General features: G+C 34.1%; 1 protein-coding gene across 8 annotated transcripts in view; it reads right to left on the reverse strand.

The window, feature by feature from the left end:
- Nucleotides 1-16,506, reverse strand: part of PPP1R12A (protein phosphatase 1 regulatory subunit 12A) — a 169,590-nt gene that overhangs the window by 55,394 nt on the left and 97,690 nt on the right. For all 8 annotated transcript variants that reach the window (XM_042246555.1, XM_004006214.5, XM_060412480.1 and 5 more), the window contains exons 5-9: nucleotides 14,397-14,541; nucleotides 13,004-13,078; nucleotides 11,884-11,972; nucleotides 11,560-11,717; nucleotides 4,845-4,972 (exon numbers count right to left, since the gene is read on the reverse strand). In XM_042246555.1, the coding sequence (XP_042102489.1) occupies nucleotides 4,845-4,972; nucleotides 11,560-11,717; nucleotides 11,884-11,972; nucleotides 13,004-13,078; nucleotides 14,397-14,541 (595 nt within the window). The remainder of the gene's footprint in view (nucleotides 1-4,844; nucleotides 4,973-11,559; nucleotides 11,718-11,883; nucleotides 11,973-13,003; nucleotides 13,079-14,396; nucleotides 14,542-16,506) is intronic.

Raw genomic sequence — 16,506 nt, forward strand, 5'->3', positions numbered from 1 at the left:
TGTTACAATAAAACTTTATTTAGGGGCAGTGAAGTTAGAATCTGTGTGACAAAATACTCTTTTTCTTTTAATCTTCCCCTGCCTCTGCTAATCATTTAAAAATATTAAAAGCATTCTAATTTGCAGACTTTACAAAAAACAGGTAGTGGGCCAGGTTTGGCCCACAGACTATGGTTTGCTAATCCTTCTCTGCCCCTAGAAGCTTCCCCAAACTACAAACAAATGTTAGTCTTCCATGATAAAATAGTAAATAATATTTGCTGAATGTTAGAACAGAAGCGAACATTTAACAAATGTTCACTTGTGTCAGGCCTAAAAGAAGTGCTTCATATGGGTTATCTCATTTACTCCTGCAACCACCCAATGAAATAGAACTTTACTATCATTTTAGAGTTGAGAAAAATGAGGCAGTATTATCAAGTTAGAAATTTTGTTGCACTGTTAAAACTGATATACTGCCTCTCTCTATCTAACATAAATTTCAATTTAAGAACTGGTTATCTGTTTAAAGGCATCTTTCTATTTTTGGTATATAAATGAACCTCTTTGAGTAACTCAAGTATACCTATTCCCTGAGATTCTTGTTTTTGTTTTTATAACCAGGACACTATTTTGATTTTCCTATTCTTCTGACTACCCCCATTCTTGGTCTTCTTGTTGCTATTGTTGTAGCAGCTTTCCTTGTCATAGCCCTGTAACATAAGCACTCCAACAGTCTGTTCTCATATATCCTATCTTCTCTTTGTATTTTCTTCTGAGTGTTGGGAGTAGGGTCTTCTTTATATCCTCATGCACTGTATTCAGCTTATTCTCAAATGTGCTATTCTGCAACTCAATCTCACTCCTAATGTCCCAGTCCTGAACTTCTATTCACCTGTAGAATGCACTGTAGATAAGGAAAACTGGAAACGGAAACAATATATAAAGTGTAACACCTTTATTTCCAAACCAACTCTTCCTTGGTTCCCTATTTCTATTAAGGGCAGCAGTAATCTATTCAATCCCTAAAAAAAAAACATTTTGGCCACATTGTGCAGGCATGTGGGATGTGGGATTTTAGTTCCCTGATCAGGGATCAAATCCATGGTCCCTGCAGTGGAAGCAGGGAGCCAACCCCTGGACTGTGGAGGAAGCCCCAACCCCTGCATTTGCAACTGGAAAGTCATGTCAGACCTCTTCTTTGTTATCTTCCTGCAATTATAAATGAAGTGACGAGTCTCTAAACCTCCTCCTCTCCTTTATATAAGACCACTGCCCTCTTCTGATTTATATTCTTTATATTGGGAAACTTCAATGACTTTCTAATAAACCTTCTCTCAGTCAGTCTCTCACCTTCAAATACACCTGTACATTAGTGTCAGAATAATATTCTATAAAGAATAATTCTCTCATGGTCTTGTTCAAATATCTGTGATTCTCTATATCTATCAGATCACAAAAACGTTACCATAGGAATGAAAACATTTCAGAGTTTGGCTCTACTTTCCTGTTCCACTTCATATATGTATCCCGTAAATTAATCAAATTTGACAACTCATTTTTCCTGAAAAAATACTCTATATTATACCTACTTTGATCACATCGTTTCTCTTCTCTTTCAACAAACTATACAAACTCTTCTCTGTTAGGCTGAAATACATTCTTTTAAGATCTATCACAAATGTTCTAACTCCACTATCTCAAATCAAAAACGATTTCTTCCATTTTAAAATCACTGTTTTACAATTAAACACTTTTATTGGTATACTTCATATACCCACAGCACACAGTCTTTTACTGGTAGCAAGAACATGTAATCCAGAAAACTAAACTTTTACCATCTAGTAAAGACAATATAGTTTACATGTACTGGAATGTATGTGTAGACAGCAGAATATATAATTTTTTTTAGAGATTCCAACAACATTTACTTTGACTACAGAGTTATATATATAAACATTGTTAGTTAAAATTACTGTTAGTTAAAACATTAACTAACAATAAACTTACTGTTAAGATAAAATTTTAATATAATATAAAACATACATTATTTAACTTACTAAGTTAAATAATGAAATAAACTTACTATTTAGTTAAATCATAAGATCAAACTAATGGTTTTACAGTTAATACATCCAAAAATTATAGGCTTGATCTCACTGCTACAGAAATAGTTCTGCAATTTTAGCTGACAAGTTAACAACTGAAGAGAAGAACTTTAAAAGTGAATGCATCTATGTTTCTCCATAGTTATCAGGAGTTATTACAAAACATAAGTGATATTTAACAGTTTTAGAGCTTTCAGGGTTGCCGTGTGTGTGTGTCTATTTATATGAGGTTTATGCACTGGTGGAAGAAGCTAGAGAACTTAAGACAACTTTGTCTAAAAACAGAAGATGAGGAGTGAGTGGCAACCTAAAAATAGAACTCTGAATTACAAAATCTTTTATGATACATTTATAAATTAAGAATTCATCTAAGGAAATTTGTTAGGTGTCTAAGTTACAGGGAAAACCTTAAAACGTTAACATTCTTTTGTACAAGGCTTTATTACTTGGAATAAAACTTGGCCATAAAACATTACGAACAAATACTGAAACAAGATAATCTTTAAAGTAATCTTTAACTTGAGAATAAAATGCAGCTTCTAAATGTACAGATTAGAGAAACAATTGTCATTAGGTCAACTTAATTAAGAATCAGAATCAATTCTGATTAATAATTGATAAGAATAAAATAAGAACTTTTATAGCAAAGAGATAATTGGCCCACTAATCTAACAGAGCTATTAAGTATCTGCTTTCAGTGAGGGCAGTTGGCATAAACTGAGAAGTAAACTGCCATAAATCTAGGGTTATGCTTGAGAAAAATATAATTGAGAAGAAGCCTACTATAATTATTTGACTACAGTATGAAAGAGATTGCTTAGCTAAATACTCAAAAGACTAACAGCTGGCTTCTTGGCTAGCTATGCCAAGGGAATGGAGCTTATGGGAACGTTTTGATAAATCTGCAGTTCTAACATAATAAATCAAAAGAGTTAAAGTTCAGTATCCACTGAAGAAGTAAAATGGGATTCTATAATTAAATAAACCTTTAGTTAAAGCAGCTCATAGTAACTCCAGTTATGATAATTATCTTAAAAATTTTGCAGACAGACTGCTTCTAGAGAATTTCATTTTAAAGCATATATAAATTATGGCCATTTGAAGATAGTTTCTAACTGCATTTATGAAGCCCTCAGTTCTAGAATATAGAAGGTGAGATGATTTAGTCAGAGTCTCCTGATATTCTTTGCACAAGTGAAATTCATGTTATTTCTACCACTAAAAATTCACACTACTGCTTTCCTTTGGAAGAGTTTCAAGAGGATTATTAATAATAGTACGGACCTTTCTCTAGCTTATGATTTTAAAAGGTTCAAATTGTGGCCACTTGGTATCAAATCCAAAGACTAGCAAAACTGACAATATGATAGAACTACTGTGGGGATTTAAAATCAGTCCTCAAACCAACGCAAATCAAATAATGTCAGAGAAGCAACAAAACAAGTCCAAAGGCAGAGACATGATAAATGAATACAATGTGTAATTTGTGAGTGGACCCTTAATTTGAAAAATCAAAAAAATTTTGAAAAATTAAAAAAAAATCTGAAAAGCAAAAAAATCTAGATTTGAAAAATCTAGAAAGGTGTTACTAGGAGAACAATTGGGAAAATTCTGAGTATGGTTTGTATATTAGCATAAATAATGTTTTATATCAATGTCAAATTTTCTAAGTATATTGATTTCACTCTGGTAATGAAGGATAATGCATTTGTGCTTAAATACATACTCAAGTATTCAGGAAGACTGTGTTACAGTGAAAGCAGTCAATTCTTAAAACCGTTCTGAGAAAAGAAAAACAAAAGGGTGAGTGCCTATGTGTGTGCGTGCACAAACACGCGTATGTGAGTGTGTGTTGCATGGAGAGGCAAACGAGGCTGCTCACAAAAGACAGGTAAGGGCCGGTAGGGAGGAGCCTTTAAAGCAAGACCAGTAGATTAAAGAAACAAACAAACAAAAAACCCACAGAAAAACCTTTAATCTTTAATTTGGGTTTAAAAAAGTATGGGTTCTGAAACATCAGGGAAAAGAAGTCTCAAACATCAACACTAAGTTGGAAAGCACTGTTTGGTGGAGAAAGGAAAGTAGGAAGGGTAATAAATAAACGGAGAATAAAATAAGGAAGAGGAAGAAGTGAAACTAACATTTTGGGAGCACTTAGTCACTAGCCAAGCTCTTTCAATTACTACTTAACAATGATAACTTATTTTCTCTCTTTACTATCATTTTTGTTTTGTCCTTTTTAGGGAGAACACATAAGGAAGACAGTAACTCGCCTAGAGTCACAACAACTAACAAGAGGTGGGGTCAGCAGCTGACCTTTGGTTTGTTCAGACATACCTGGTGCTTTGAAAATGAACTAGAAAATCAAGATTCCAGTTCTCTTAGTGACCTGTGGCAGTTTTTTTCATGCTTAACTTATACACACATCAAATTACCAAAAAGTACCTTTACTCAACAGAAATAAAAGACACATAACTCTTCTCAAAAGTCAAAGGAAATAAAAAAACTACCATGCTCAGTAGTTTTTTATATGAGAAACTTTATTTTGGGGGCTCTTTATTTTTTTAACGATTAACTAATATCAACCGCAAAAAGTATTTGAAAAAAGAATGTAACAGGTTCAGCAGAAATCTCAGTAAAATAAAGAAAAAGTATTTTTATTCTAAAACCTTAAACTGAGAACTGTCTTCATGCTTTAACTCAAATGGTACTTACACAGAATACATTTATTTTTTAACAAACACAATTTTGTCTTACCTTTTTAATAGGTGATGTAGGTGTTGGCTGACCAGATGACACAGTAGGTGTTGTAACAGCTACAGGAGCTGCTTGTGTACTAGAAGTATTGGCATTAGTTACAGAAGCCATGGGTTTTGTTGTCTTATCTTTAGGAGGAAAAAAAGAAAAAGAACATTAAGAGTCATGATTCTAGATGAGTTCTGTTTCAGAGGTATTGAAAATAGTATTTAATACTGCATTTTTGTTTAAGGTTTTGTTAATTTACTCTTTTCCCACTATCATCCCTTTTAACAAGAGAATTTTTCAAGCAGTTTCTAGAAATGTCTCAATATGTATGAGAGTTAAATAAGAACATGACACATAACCAGACTTTTAAGAATAAAAAGCACAAATAAAATCTGACTTTCGTACTTCTAACACTATGGAAATTTTTTTAAAAAATTTAAATTAATTTTTAAAACCTGAACGCTTGAATACAACGTAACTTCAAAAAATTCAATATTGCTTATCTAAAACTTATAGCTCTTCTTTGTTCTAGGCATCTAAACTGGTCTTTGTTGGTAATTACATTCCTGTCAAACAGTTACATTTAAATGTCACAAAGAGCATTCCCTCTCACCCCTAAAAGGTATAAAGTTAAATGGGCACAACATCAGCTGAATTAGGTTAAATCTTTTCCCATGATGTATCAAGACAATTTCCAATAATTGATCACTTAGAAAAAGATTTTTGAAATACTAGAAAAAAATCAATATGATGCTAGCAGAAACTGAAAGACTATTTGAACACAGAAATCAAACTAGCCTTTAGCACAAGTCACATATAAATTTAAACCTTTAAATTAACTATAATTTATAAATGAGCTAGAAAAGTTTACTTTTCAAATGGTCAAAAGTCAATTAACTGAGCTTTAAAGTATTCCTTTAGTTTCAAAATGGGATAGAACAGGTATCTTTCTATACTTTTGGGAAGAAATATACTGCTTTTAAAGCTCTATGAGATATTCATTTTTATTATACTATTTCTCTTCCTTATATTAATAGGGCTGAAAGCATAATCTCAAACTACATCAAAGGACAAGGCCAAATTGACACATTTAAAAATCACTATTACCATAGCTTTTCAATTAAACTGAATGAGCTAAACTCAGTCTAATAAGCTTTTTTTCTCATTGTTAAATCTCTTTCCATTCAACAGAAGCTAAGCCTACTCAGCATAATTAAGTACAAACCATGTATATTCTTAATTAAACCATCCTCCTGGGAAACAATCCATCTAACTGAAGAGATTAATTCAGTGAATATTTACTAAGTGCCTAATACCTCAAGCATTGTCCTAGGCACTAGAGATTATCAGTCAATGAAAAGACAAAATAACTGCATAAAGCTTACAGTCTGGAAAGAGAAATGAAGTTCAGCATATTTTTTTGCACTTTCTTGTTTTGTCCTATTTTCTCTAGGTTTAAAATTTTGTTTTATGTTATTGAAATAAATACATCAAAGAATGTATATGCAGATATGCAAACATTTATGGCTGGTTTACGAGTAATAATGAAACCAACCCCAGGTATCCATCATTCAACTTAAGTAAACATTATCAATGTTATTGAAGCCCTTTATATTCATTTGACTTCAATGAAGAATAAAAACTTCATGTCCTAAAGGAAAAAATAAAAAACAAAAAACAAAAAACTAAAAGCAAAACTATACTTCACTTTCCTCATTCTCTCAACTACCTCTCAAAAATTTATAAATCATTTGGAAGGAAATTAAACTTTTTGTTGAGTCCCTATTTTCAATCTGATTTATATGAAACTGGTTTTGTAAATATTTAACAAAAGAAAATCCAGCAAAATAGTTATTTAACATAAAATAGTTTCCCAAGGAAACAACCCTGCAAAAAGAAAAAAAGAAATAGTTTAGAAATTGTCAGGTCAAGCTGCAGCTCTACAGGGAAATGACTGCTTTCTCAAGCTTGCCAAATAAAGTATGATAAAGCCTTGTTGATATTAAGGGTGAGAGAGAAGGAACCACACAGCATTTACACGGGTTAATTCTTGAGATAGAGTCAAATTTTCCTGGCACAACTAGCTACTAGCAACAGGAAGAACAAAATTATCAAGTACAATACTTAAGAGAAACATTTGAAGTTAGCTTTCTGAGAAACTCAGCAGAGTGACTTAAACTTCAAATTGGAAACTAACATAATACAATTTGATAGTGAATAGTTCCATTCATATTTACAGAATAGAAGAGTTTAAAGAACTATCCAGATAACCTAGTCTAATTCTTTCCATTCTATAGACAACGAAATTTCAACCAAAAGGTCAGATTTGCTAGTTAGCAGTGCCTAATCCTCAGTTTGTATGTTGTTGCTGTTCAGTCGCATCCGACTCTGCGACCCTATGGCCTGTAGCCCGCCAGACTCCTCTGTCCCAGGGATTTTTCTGGCAATACTTCCTTCTTCTGGGGATCTTCCTGACCCAGGGATCGAACCCATGTTTCCTGCTTGGCAAGTAGATTGTTATTATTATTATTTTTTTAATTCTATTTAGAAAGGCTGAACTGACTGTATGTTAATTTGAACAGGTAAGCTGCACAAGAAAATTTCATTTCATTTTTTATATCCTCCAAGTTGGATTCCATTGTATATGCTTTGTTCTTTCTTCAGACCTCTTTAACTTCAGACTGGAGTTGAGCAGAAATATGGCTTACTCCTTTCTCCTCAAATCATTCTCAGGCTTCTGACAAGGAGCTGGACCTCTGAGAAATCTTAACTGGCAGTGGTAGCTTTTAACTCTGGAGTTTCAGGACTATATAAGACAAGGAACAAGCTGCTCCTCTCTCAGCTCTTTCCAGGAACCTGACCCCAAGCAGACTGAAAGGCACTGCAAGACAGATTAATCTACTGCCATCGAACAACGTGCATTCACCCTGGGAGGCAGGTGAATCCCTGGGGAATTGGTGCTGAATGCTGCAGCATCACCACAATCCACACCGGGATACGTCCTGTCCTGTCCTCCAGCTTGGAAGCTCCTTTGAATCAAACCACATTTTCATGACAGTTCTTTGTGACTCCTGAGCATTTGAAGTGCCTCCGAACCTGAAAGCTGTGGAAAAATGAGCTGGCAAGCGGATTCTTTACCACTGAGCTACCAGGGAAGCCCAGTGAATTGTATAGAAGGGACCAATTAAGAAAAAATTAGGTAACAAATCTTTGAGCTATCTGGACTTCCAGTTCTTCAATTCTTCTATATGAGCGAGGAGAGCTGGGTGCTAGTCTTGGTGCACATGTGCATGTAGTTTGACTGGTAATGACATATTTTACTAGAGGACAGAAGAGCCTAATATACTATACTCTATGAGGTCAAAAAGAGACAGACATGACTTAGACTGAACAACAAGAAAATTTTACTAGAGACTAGGGGCCAAAGCATATCTCACAGAGAGGAGATTGACTACATAAAAATAACTTTCAGTTCAGTCCAGTCGCTCAGTCGTGTCCGACTCTTTGCGACCCCATGAATTGTGGCACGCCAGGCCTCCCTGTCCATCACCAACTCCCGGAGTTCACTCAGACTCATGTCCATCGAGTCCGTGATGCCATCGAGCCATCTCATCCTCTGTCGTCCCCTTCTCCTCCTGCCCCCAATCCCTCCCAGCATCAGAGTCTTTTCCAAAGAGTGAGCTCTTCACATGAGGTGGTCAAAGTACTGGAGTTCCAGCTTCAGCATCATTCCTTCCAAAGAAATCCCAGGGCTGATCTCCTTCAGAATGGACTGGCTGGATCTCCTCGGAGTCCAAGGGACTCTCAAGAGTCTTTTCCAACACCACAGCTCAAAAGCATCAATTCTTCGGTGCTCAGCTTTCTTTACAGTCCAACTCTCACATCCATACATGACTACTGGAAAAACCATAGCCTTGACCAGACGGACTTTAGTCGTCAAAGTAATGTCTCTGCTTTTGAATATGCTATCTAGGTTGGTCATAACTTTCCTTCCAAGGAGTAAGGCGTCTTTTAATTTCATGGCTGCAGTCACCATCTGCAGTGATTTTGGAGCCCAAAAGAATAAAGTCTGACAATGTTTCCACTGTTTCTCCATCTATTTGCCATGAAGTGATGGAACCAGATGCCATGATCTTCATTTTCTGAATGTTGAGCTTTAAGCCAACTTTTTCACTCTCCTCTCACTTTCATCAAGAGGCTCTTTAGTTCTTCCCTTTCTGCTACAGGGGTGTGTCATCTGCATATCTGAGGTTCTTGATATTTCTCCCGGCAATCTTGATTCCAGCTTGTGCTTCTTCCAGCCCACCGTTTCTCATGATATACTCTGCATAGAAGTTAAATAAGCAGGGTGATAATATAGAGCCTTGATGGACTCCTTTTCCTATTTGGAACCAGTCTGTTGTTCCATGTCCAGTTCTAACTGTTGCTTCCTGGCCTGCATACAGATTTCTCAAGAGGCAGGTTAGGTGGTCTGGTATTCCCATCTCTTTCAGAACTTTCCACAGTTTATTGTGATCCACACAGTCAAAGGCTTTGGCATAGTCAACAAAGCAGAAATAGATGTTTTTCTGGAACTTTACCTACTTGTATTTGAGTCAATTTAAATTTCAATGGTGTCAATCTATCTTTCAAATGAACTGAACAAACTTAACTGAAGTGTTATTAGATAAACATGTACATTAATCATATTTGAGTACACTTTAATTTTACATAATATATGAAAATAAAATATTTATTAGAGTAATTATTATATAATATCCACGTAAAGCAGGTATTATTACCCTGATTTCACAGAGAAATCAGATTAAATAACTTACATCCACAATTACATACATGAATCAGTTCATGTTCTTGAACACTGTACATGGTGATTTTCATGTAATTTGCTTTTATAATTAGAAATATTTTAATTAGTATGTTACACAAATAAATTTTAATATTCAATGACTACCTGTTGTTCTACTTCCAATTTTACTTACACTACTGTGTCATCAAGGCAAACGATATGCTGACTTACCTGACCAGCAATGTGACAGCAATAAATAAATAATTATTAATAAATTCCTAGAGACTAAAATGTAGCCATTTATAGCCTCAAAAACTCTTTGTGTATTTCAAAAAAAAAAATAATTTACTAGTAAGTTCAAGAAAATAAAGAAATTCATAACAAAACGCCTGGCAACAAAGCTAGCCTGTGCCTATTTAGCAGTATCTTGTTTTTAATGGGAAACTGAGTTAACAATATGTTCCCTGACATGTTTATTTAGTAAACTTTAAATTCTCACATTTTCTTAGAGAAAATATTTTGCTGAGTGAGTAAAAATAGTCTGATTCAAAACTGCTGTTGTTGAGTCCAGAGGAAACAGGCGGAGTTCAAGGGGTTCTAGGGCTCTTTTGTGTTTACCACTTGATCAGCAAACTAGTCCTGAGATTATGATGCCAGTTTTGCATTGATAAAAATCTTAATGGAAATGAAATACTATTTCTGGCAAATATGTTAAAATGTCAAAATGCCAGGTTACACAACTCAAAGATGGCAATACTGGAATCTCAAACTCTTCAGAAGTTTTGAGTGATTAGGCAGTAAAGAATAAAAGCAATTCAGTCAACAAAGTTTATAAAAATGTGAACCAGAGGAAAAAAATGCAGAAACTGTACCCTTGATAATAAAAAGGATTTAAATTGTTATAGTAAAACAATCTGGCAGCATCTGTGAAAAATGAAAATATGACTCAATGACCCAATTTTTCAGTATATCTATTAGAGAACCTCTTGGACATATACACAGGGAGATAATTATAAAATGACTGCTCCAGGACTGTTTACAATAAAACATTGGGAATTAGGTTAATTTTTTATCAAAAAGGAAGTCAATGTATTCAATGAATATTATACAGCAACTGAAGGGATAGATAACATATAAAAAGATACAGACAGATAGAAACAAAACTTTTAAGTAAAAAAAAACAAGCTGCATAACTATTTCTAGGGTAGAAAATAAAACACAAAGCAACTTTATAATTACTATATATTATTTTTTAATGAAAGATAAGAGTATAACAATGGATTAGGAGATTCAGGAAAAAACTCATGATAGTGATTTGGGAAAGAAATGAAAGAGAAGTACACTAGGGTGATGATTAAAGAAGACAACAGTTTTAATTTTATTGAAAGAAAATTAGAAACAAATACAGGTAAAAGTCAATAGCTGCTTAGTTTTGGTAGTCTGAGTATGAATGTTTATTATATTTTTCTATATCTTTAAAATTTCTCAAAACAAAGTAAATTTCCCCAAACGTCTACAGGAAAAATTCTAGGGACTCAGTCCCAACGTTCTATTACTCAGGAAATACTTGGGAACCAGCTTCCTGTACTTGGGTTTCAGAAAGCAGCAGGAGCATTCTTGAATTGCTGGGAACCCATCTAACCCTATCTGTACCACCCAAAGGAAGTCTTCAAGGCCTCTTCACCTTCTTCAAACTCAAAAATTTAGGTCAGTGAAACACAGAGGTGATCAAGAGTATCCAGATAATTAGAGAACAATAAAATCACAACTATACCTAAAATTCTAACAGTCCTCAAAGGTAATTTACAGGCTTGTTGCTGGCTTGGCAGGTATCTTAAATAGCATGTCAGTCTGAAAAGTTTCAAAATTAAAGTCTGACCTCATCTTACTTTACACTTCATCAAAATTTCACTAAAAATCCTTTTATCCTTCACATTTTACCTGTTTCAGCTTCTGATTCTGAGTCATCTTCCTCTTCTTCTTCACTAGAGCAACTAGATTCATCTTTCTTTCCTTCTTCTTCATCATCAACCTTTTCTTGTTCCAGAGATTCAATACGGGATGCATTTTTCTCAGGCTCAATAATCAATGTCTCTTTACTATAAAAGGAAAAAAAGCCTTAAAATACTTATAAAAACAAAAGGTCAAAATACAATATAAATGTATTAATTTTTCTCAGAACCACAAAATCTAATAGCCATATCTATGGCTATAATGCCAACTCATTTAAAAAAATAACCAAATCTACTTTAATATTTTACTTACTTTTTAAAGGTCTTCTGTGACTGATTATTATCCATATTAGCTGTTGATTCAATTAGTGGAGATTTCTTTTCCCGTTTTTCACTATGGAGCTTTATAAAAGTTATGCAAAGAAAAATAAGAATACTATTAAAATAATATCAATCAGCAAAATACAGAATTTAAAATAGTAACAAAGTAGCTTCCCAAACACTAAATGAAAACAAAACAGATAGAACAAAGATTTAAATTTTACCTAAAAGAAAAGGGCTTGGATAAAGAATAAAAAAGAACTAGACAGTTAACAATCTCCACAAAGGAGACTTCTCTGGTTGTCCTGTGGTTAAGATTCCACCCTTCTATACAGAAGGCACAGGTTCAATTCCTGGTCGAGGAACTAAGATATGCTATGCAGCCCAAAAAAAGGGGGAGGGAGGTGCTCCAAAAAGGATTAAGTTGGATTTTTTTTTTAAAGATCCCTCCAATTTTAGTTTACTGAAAAAGCCAGAGTCCATTAGTCATTTAGGATGTCTGATAATACTTAAACAACTGCTTCCTAGTTATGTAACTGTTTGCTTTTCTAGGGTAAGCTATTTTTGAAATCTGAGATTTTATAGTCTCCACCTTCTAAGCAAACTTCCTTATGAAATCACAAAAACATTATTGAGAACATACACATTATAAAGGGCTTCCCTGGTGGCTCAGTAGGTAAAGAATCGACCTACAATGCAGGAGAAGGGGGTTCAATCCCTAGGTTGGAAAATTCCCCTGGAGGAGGGCATGGCAACCCACTCCAGTATTCTTGCCTGGAGAATCCCATGGACAGAGGAGCCTGGTGGGCTAAAGTCCACGGGGTCGCAGAATTGGACACAGACTAGCAACTGAGCTCACATGCACATACATTATCTAAGTATTCCTTTGGGAAGAGGAGGCTAGAGAAATGGGGAAAGGGCCACACAAAAGGCTAAAAAAATACCACCACTACTCCTTTATTCTTATTTACTGTCATTTAATTTGTTTACTGGGAATACCTTAAAACCAAACAGTACAAAATATAGTAAGAACACTTTTTCAACTGTCTGAAATTCAATGTTATAAGGGAATTCACTAATAGAGACAACTTTTAGATAGCCATCAAACGTACCAGATTTTGTTTCTTTTGTAACTCTTCTAAATATCCTAAAATGTCTTCATCTGCTACATCAAAGGCTGTCTGGCCCTACACAGAAAACAAAGGGTTGGTGATGATAAAAAGTTATCAATAAATTATGCCCTCAGTGAGTCTCTATAAATCTACAGAAAGAATTAGGTAATTTTTTTTATAATAGGTACAAAACATGGTACAAATGATTTGAAGTAGATAAATAAAAAATCCATGTGAGGAAGAAGCAACTGATATACATCCCCTTACTTTTTTTGGTAACAGCTTTACTGATCTATAGTTCACATACAAGTCAACTATTTAAAGTATGCAATCCAATGGTTTTTAGTATATCCACGAGTATCATCACAACCAGTTTTAGAACATTTTCATCGTCCTCAAAATAAATGACACACCCACTGCAATCTTCTCACCATTCCTCCTTGCTCGCCCAGTCTGAGGCAACCACTAACGTACTCCCTGTTAGTATAGATTCCTGTTACTATACCTATTTCGCACATTTCATATGAAAGGAATCATACAGTATATAGTCCTCTGTGACTGGCTTCCTTTACTTTACCTACTGTTTTCAGGGTTTTTCCATGTTGTAGTAAATATCTATTTCATTCTTTTTTTAATTGCTGAATATTATTTCATTGTATTGTATACCATAGTTTGATAATTTATTCACTGGCTGATGGACATCTGCATCTGCTTTTGCTTTTCTGGTATATAATGAATAACACTGCTATGGACATTTGTATATAAGTTTTTATGTGGACATCTGTTTCAATTTTTTGGGTATAATAGCTACAAGCAGAATTCCTGGGTCATGTAGTAACTCCAAGTTTGCCTTTTTTGAAATCTTATTTCTATTTTACCACCATAAAAATTAATTACATTCTTACTAGAGTAATAAAATAAATATATGCATTTTGAATATACTTAAAAGTTCAGCTAGCGACAGGTATGACTTAGTTTCAAAAATCAGTCCAGACAAACATCTGTCAGTCTGTTTTTATTCACAGTGGAAAAGACAATTTTAAAGAGCTGGTGGCAAAAAATAGTAAGGATTTTTCCTGTTGCCAGTTTAGTCCTTATAATAACCCTATTGGTACAAGTTTCCAGAACACCAGAAAGTTCACTGCTTAGAATATATTCTATCTTATACATTTGCAAAATTTTCTTAATTTATGAGTTTTTAAATATAATATCAATGGAAGAGCCTAAATCACCTCATAAGTAGCTGGAAAAGACTTAATAATAAAAATGAATAAACAATTGACAATTATGAAAAACTTAACATAATTATATAATTTATAGTCTCATAATATTTTAAAGACTAAAACTGTATTTTTAAAAGTTAAAATATTTAAGGTACATTTAAAAGGCCTACCACTTTGTTGACCATCTCCATATCACATAGATTGTCCACTAAAATCCGACATGCTTCTTCTTTACCCCAATGAGCTGCAGCATGAAGAGGTGTCCAGCCATCATAATCTTTAATATTAACATCATAGCCTGCCTGTATTAAAAGTCTAAACAAATTACAGTGAATTAGATAATCATTAAAATCTAGAAATGAGTGAACAGAATCAACAGCTCTATACCATGCACTTAAACAAAAATTTGCAATATATTTCTTTTCATATTTTGAAATTTCTCCTCCCCTCAACAAATTAACTAGGGCAAAAGAAAGTAATTCTCAGAAAACACTGGAATAGAGAATCTTGAGTTATTGCCATAATAATGAATTCAGTTTTAATCAATTCCTCATAATTATTCCTCTTAATGACGGTGTCTTATGGTTTGGTATGACACTGATTCTTACTAAGATGTTTCTAACTGAAACTTCGACAGGGAAGCTTATAATTTTTCAAAACTACTAGATCAATTTGTATGTTAAACTGATTTATTGTAGGAAATGGCTTCCATATGATATATCATCTCAGGCTGAACATGGTCTCAAAATATACTGGGATCAAACAGACATTTGTAGTGTTATCGTTGCTTTGCAGTTAAGGAACTGGTTTGTGAAAGCTTTCATGAACCTTTATGATCTACCAGTGGAAATTTTCACAGGAAAATGACAATCTGTTAGAAACAAAACAAAGCAAAACAAATACTTTGAGGGGTTGAGTCTATTTTCTGTAGCAGTAGAAAGCAGATATTCTAATCATCAACAAAGCTAGAAAACAGGAATACATTTTAATACAATGCAAAAAGTTGCATAAATGTTAGTATGCCCTTCTAACTATATATTGACATCAACTTTTATTTAGAAATTAAGCTCATAGAGATCAAAGAATGGGTCTATAAACTGCACACAGCACAGCCCCACACACAAAGGCGAACACTAAATACCTCATAACTCAAATCTGGTTAACCTTTACCTTACTTTCCAAGATGTTGACCTTGAGAAGGGCTTCTTTTTACCTACAGGAGGTGGTAGTGATAGCTAACATATAATCATTTATTTATGTTCAAGAACTGAGTTCCCTGTTTCCTAACAGTATCTAAAGAATGTGTTTATATTCTCCACCCCAGTTCCACTGAATTAATCAGTATTTTGGGAGATGGGCCCTGTCAATCTGTATTTTTAATAAGTCCTCCATATGACCTCACATCACTGCCTGTTATCTGATTGCAGATCAACATTTAAAAGCCACTGACCTAAAAAACAGGCTAGTAGATATAAGTCTGCAGCTTTAAGTTAAAAAAATATGGCCACTAGCACATATATCATCAGATAGGGAAAAATAAAAATATATTCACAATTAGGAAATATGAACTATAATAATGTTAAATACCCCGAGTGGTATTCTAAGTACTGGGGAGTCTATGTGGACAGAAAGGTAAAAACATTCCCCCCTCCCTGCTCCCAAATATAAGGCTCTCTATATACCAGGCCATGCAAAGATACTCCAAAAATATAAGATGGTATTTATTATACTCAAGGAACTTCTAATGGAGGACAAAAGTCAAGTAAAACAACAATCAACCCTCACAGACAGGTTCTACGGTGAAGCTGCCTTAGAAGTACAGGGCCGAAAAGCCTAAGAGTCAGCTGAAAGGGGCTGTGTGTTTGCAGGGAGGGCATAAAGGGGGAGATGCTGACATCAAAAATGGATCTCTTCTATTTATTTTTTATTTCATATTTTCTTTCCTAAGTAATACACTCCCAAGTTTCAAAACTAAAAAAGAATAAATGACTATATAGGAAAGTCACTTTCCCATTGCTGACCTTTAGCCAACCAGCTTCCCCTCCCCACAGATAACCATACTACAATTTTTGATTAGATCCTTACAGAGAGATTTTAGGCATATATAAACAGATACAACTTAAATTTAAAAATAAATAAATAAACACAAATGAGGCATAGTTCTATTCTTGGGTTGACAGTTAACACATCCTATTGTTCTTTTCATATATTAAGTAGTGTTTTAATCATTAGAGTGTTCTAGTGAAAGGATGTATCATAATCTAGGCAATCATTATCCTA

Source organism: Ovis aries, chromosome 3, assembly GCF_016772045.2.
Source record: "Ovis aries strain OAR_USU_Benz2616 breed Rambouillet chromosome 3, ARS-UI_Ramb_v3.0, whole genome shotgun sequence".
Lineage (NCBI taxonomy): Eukaryota > Metazoa > Chordata > Mammalia > Artiodactyla > Bovidae > Ovis > Ovis aries.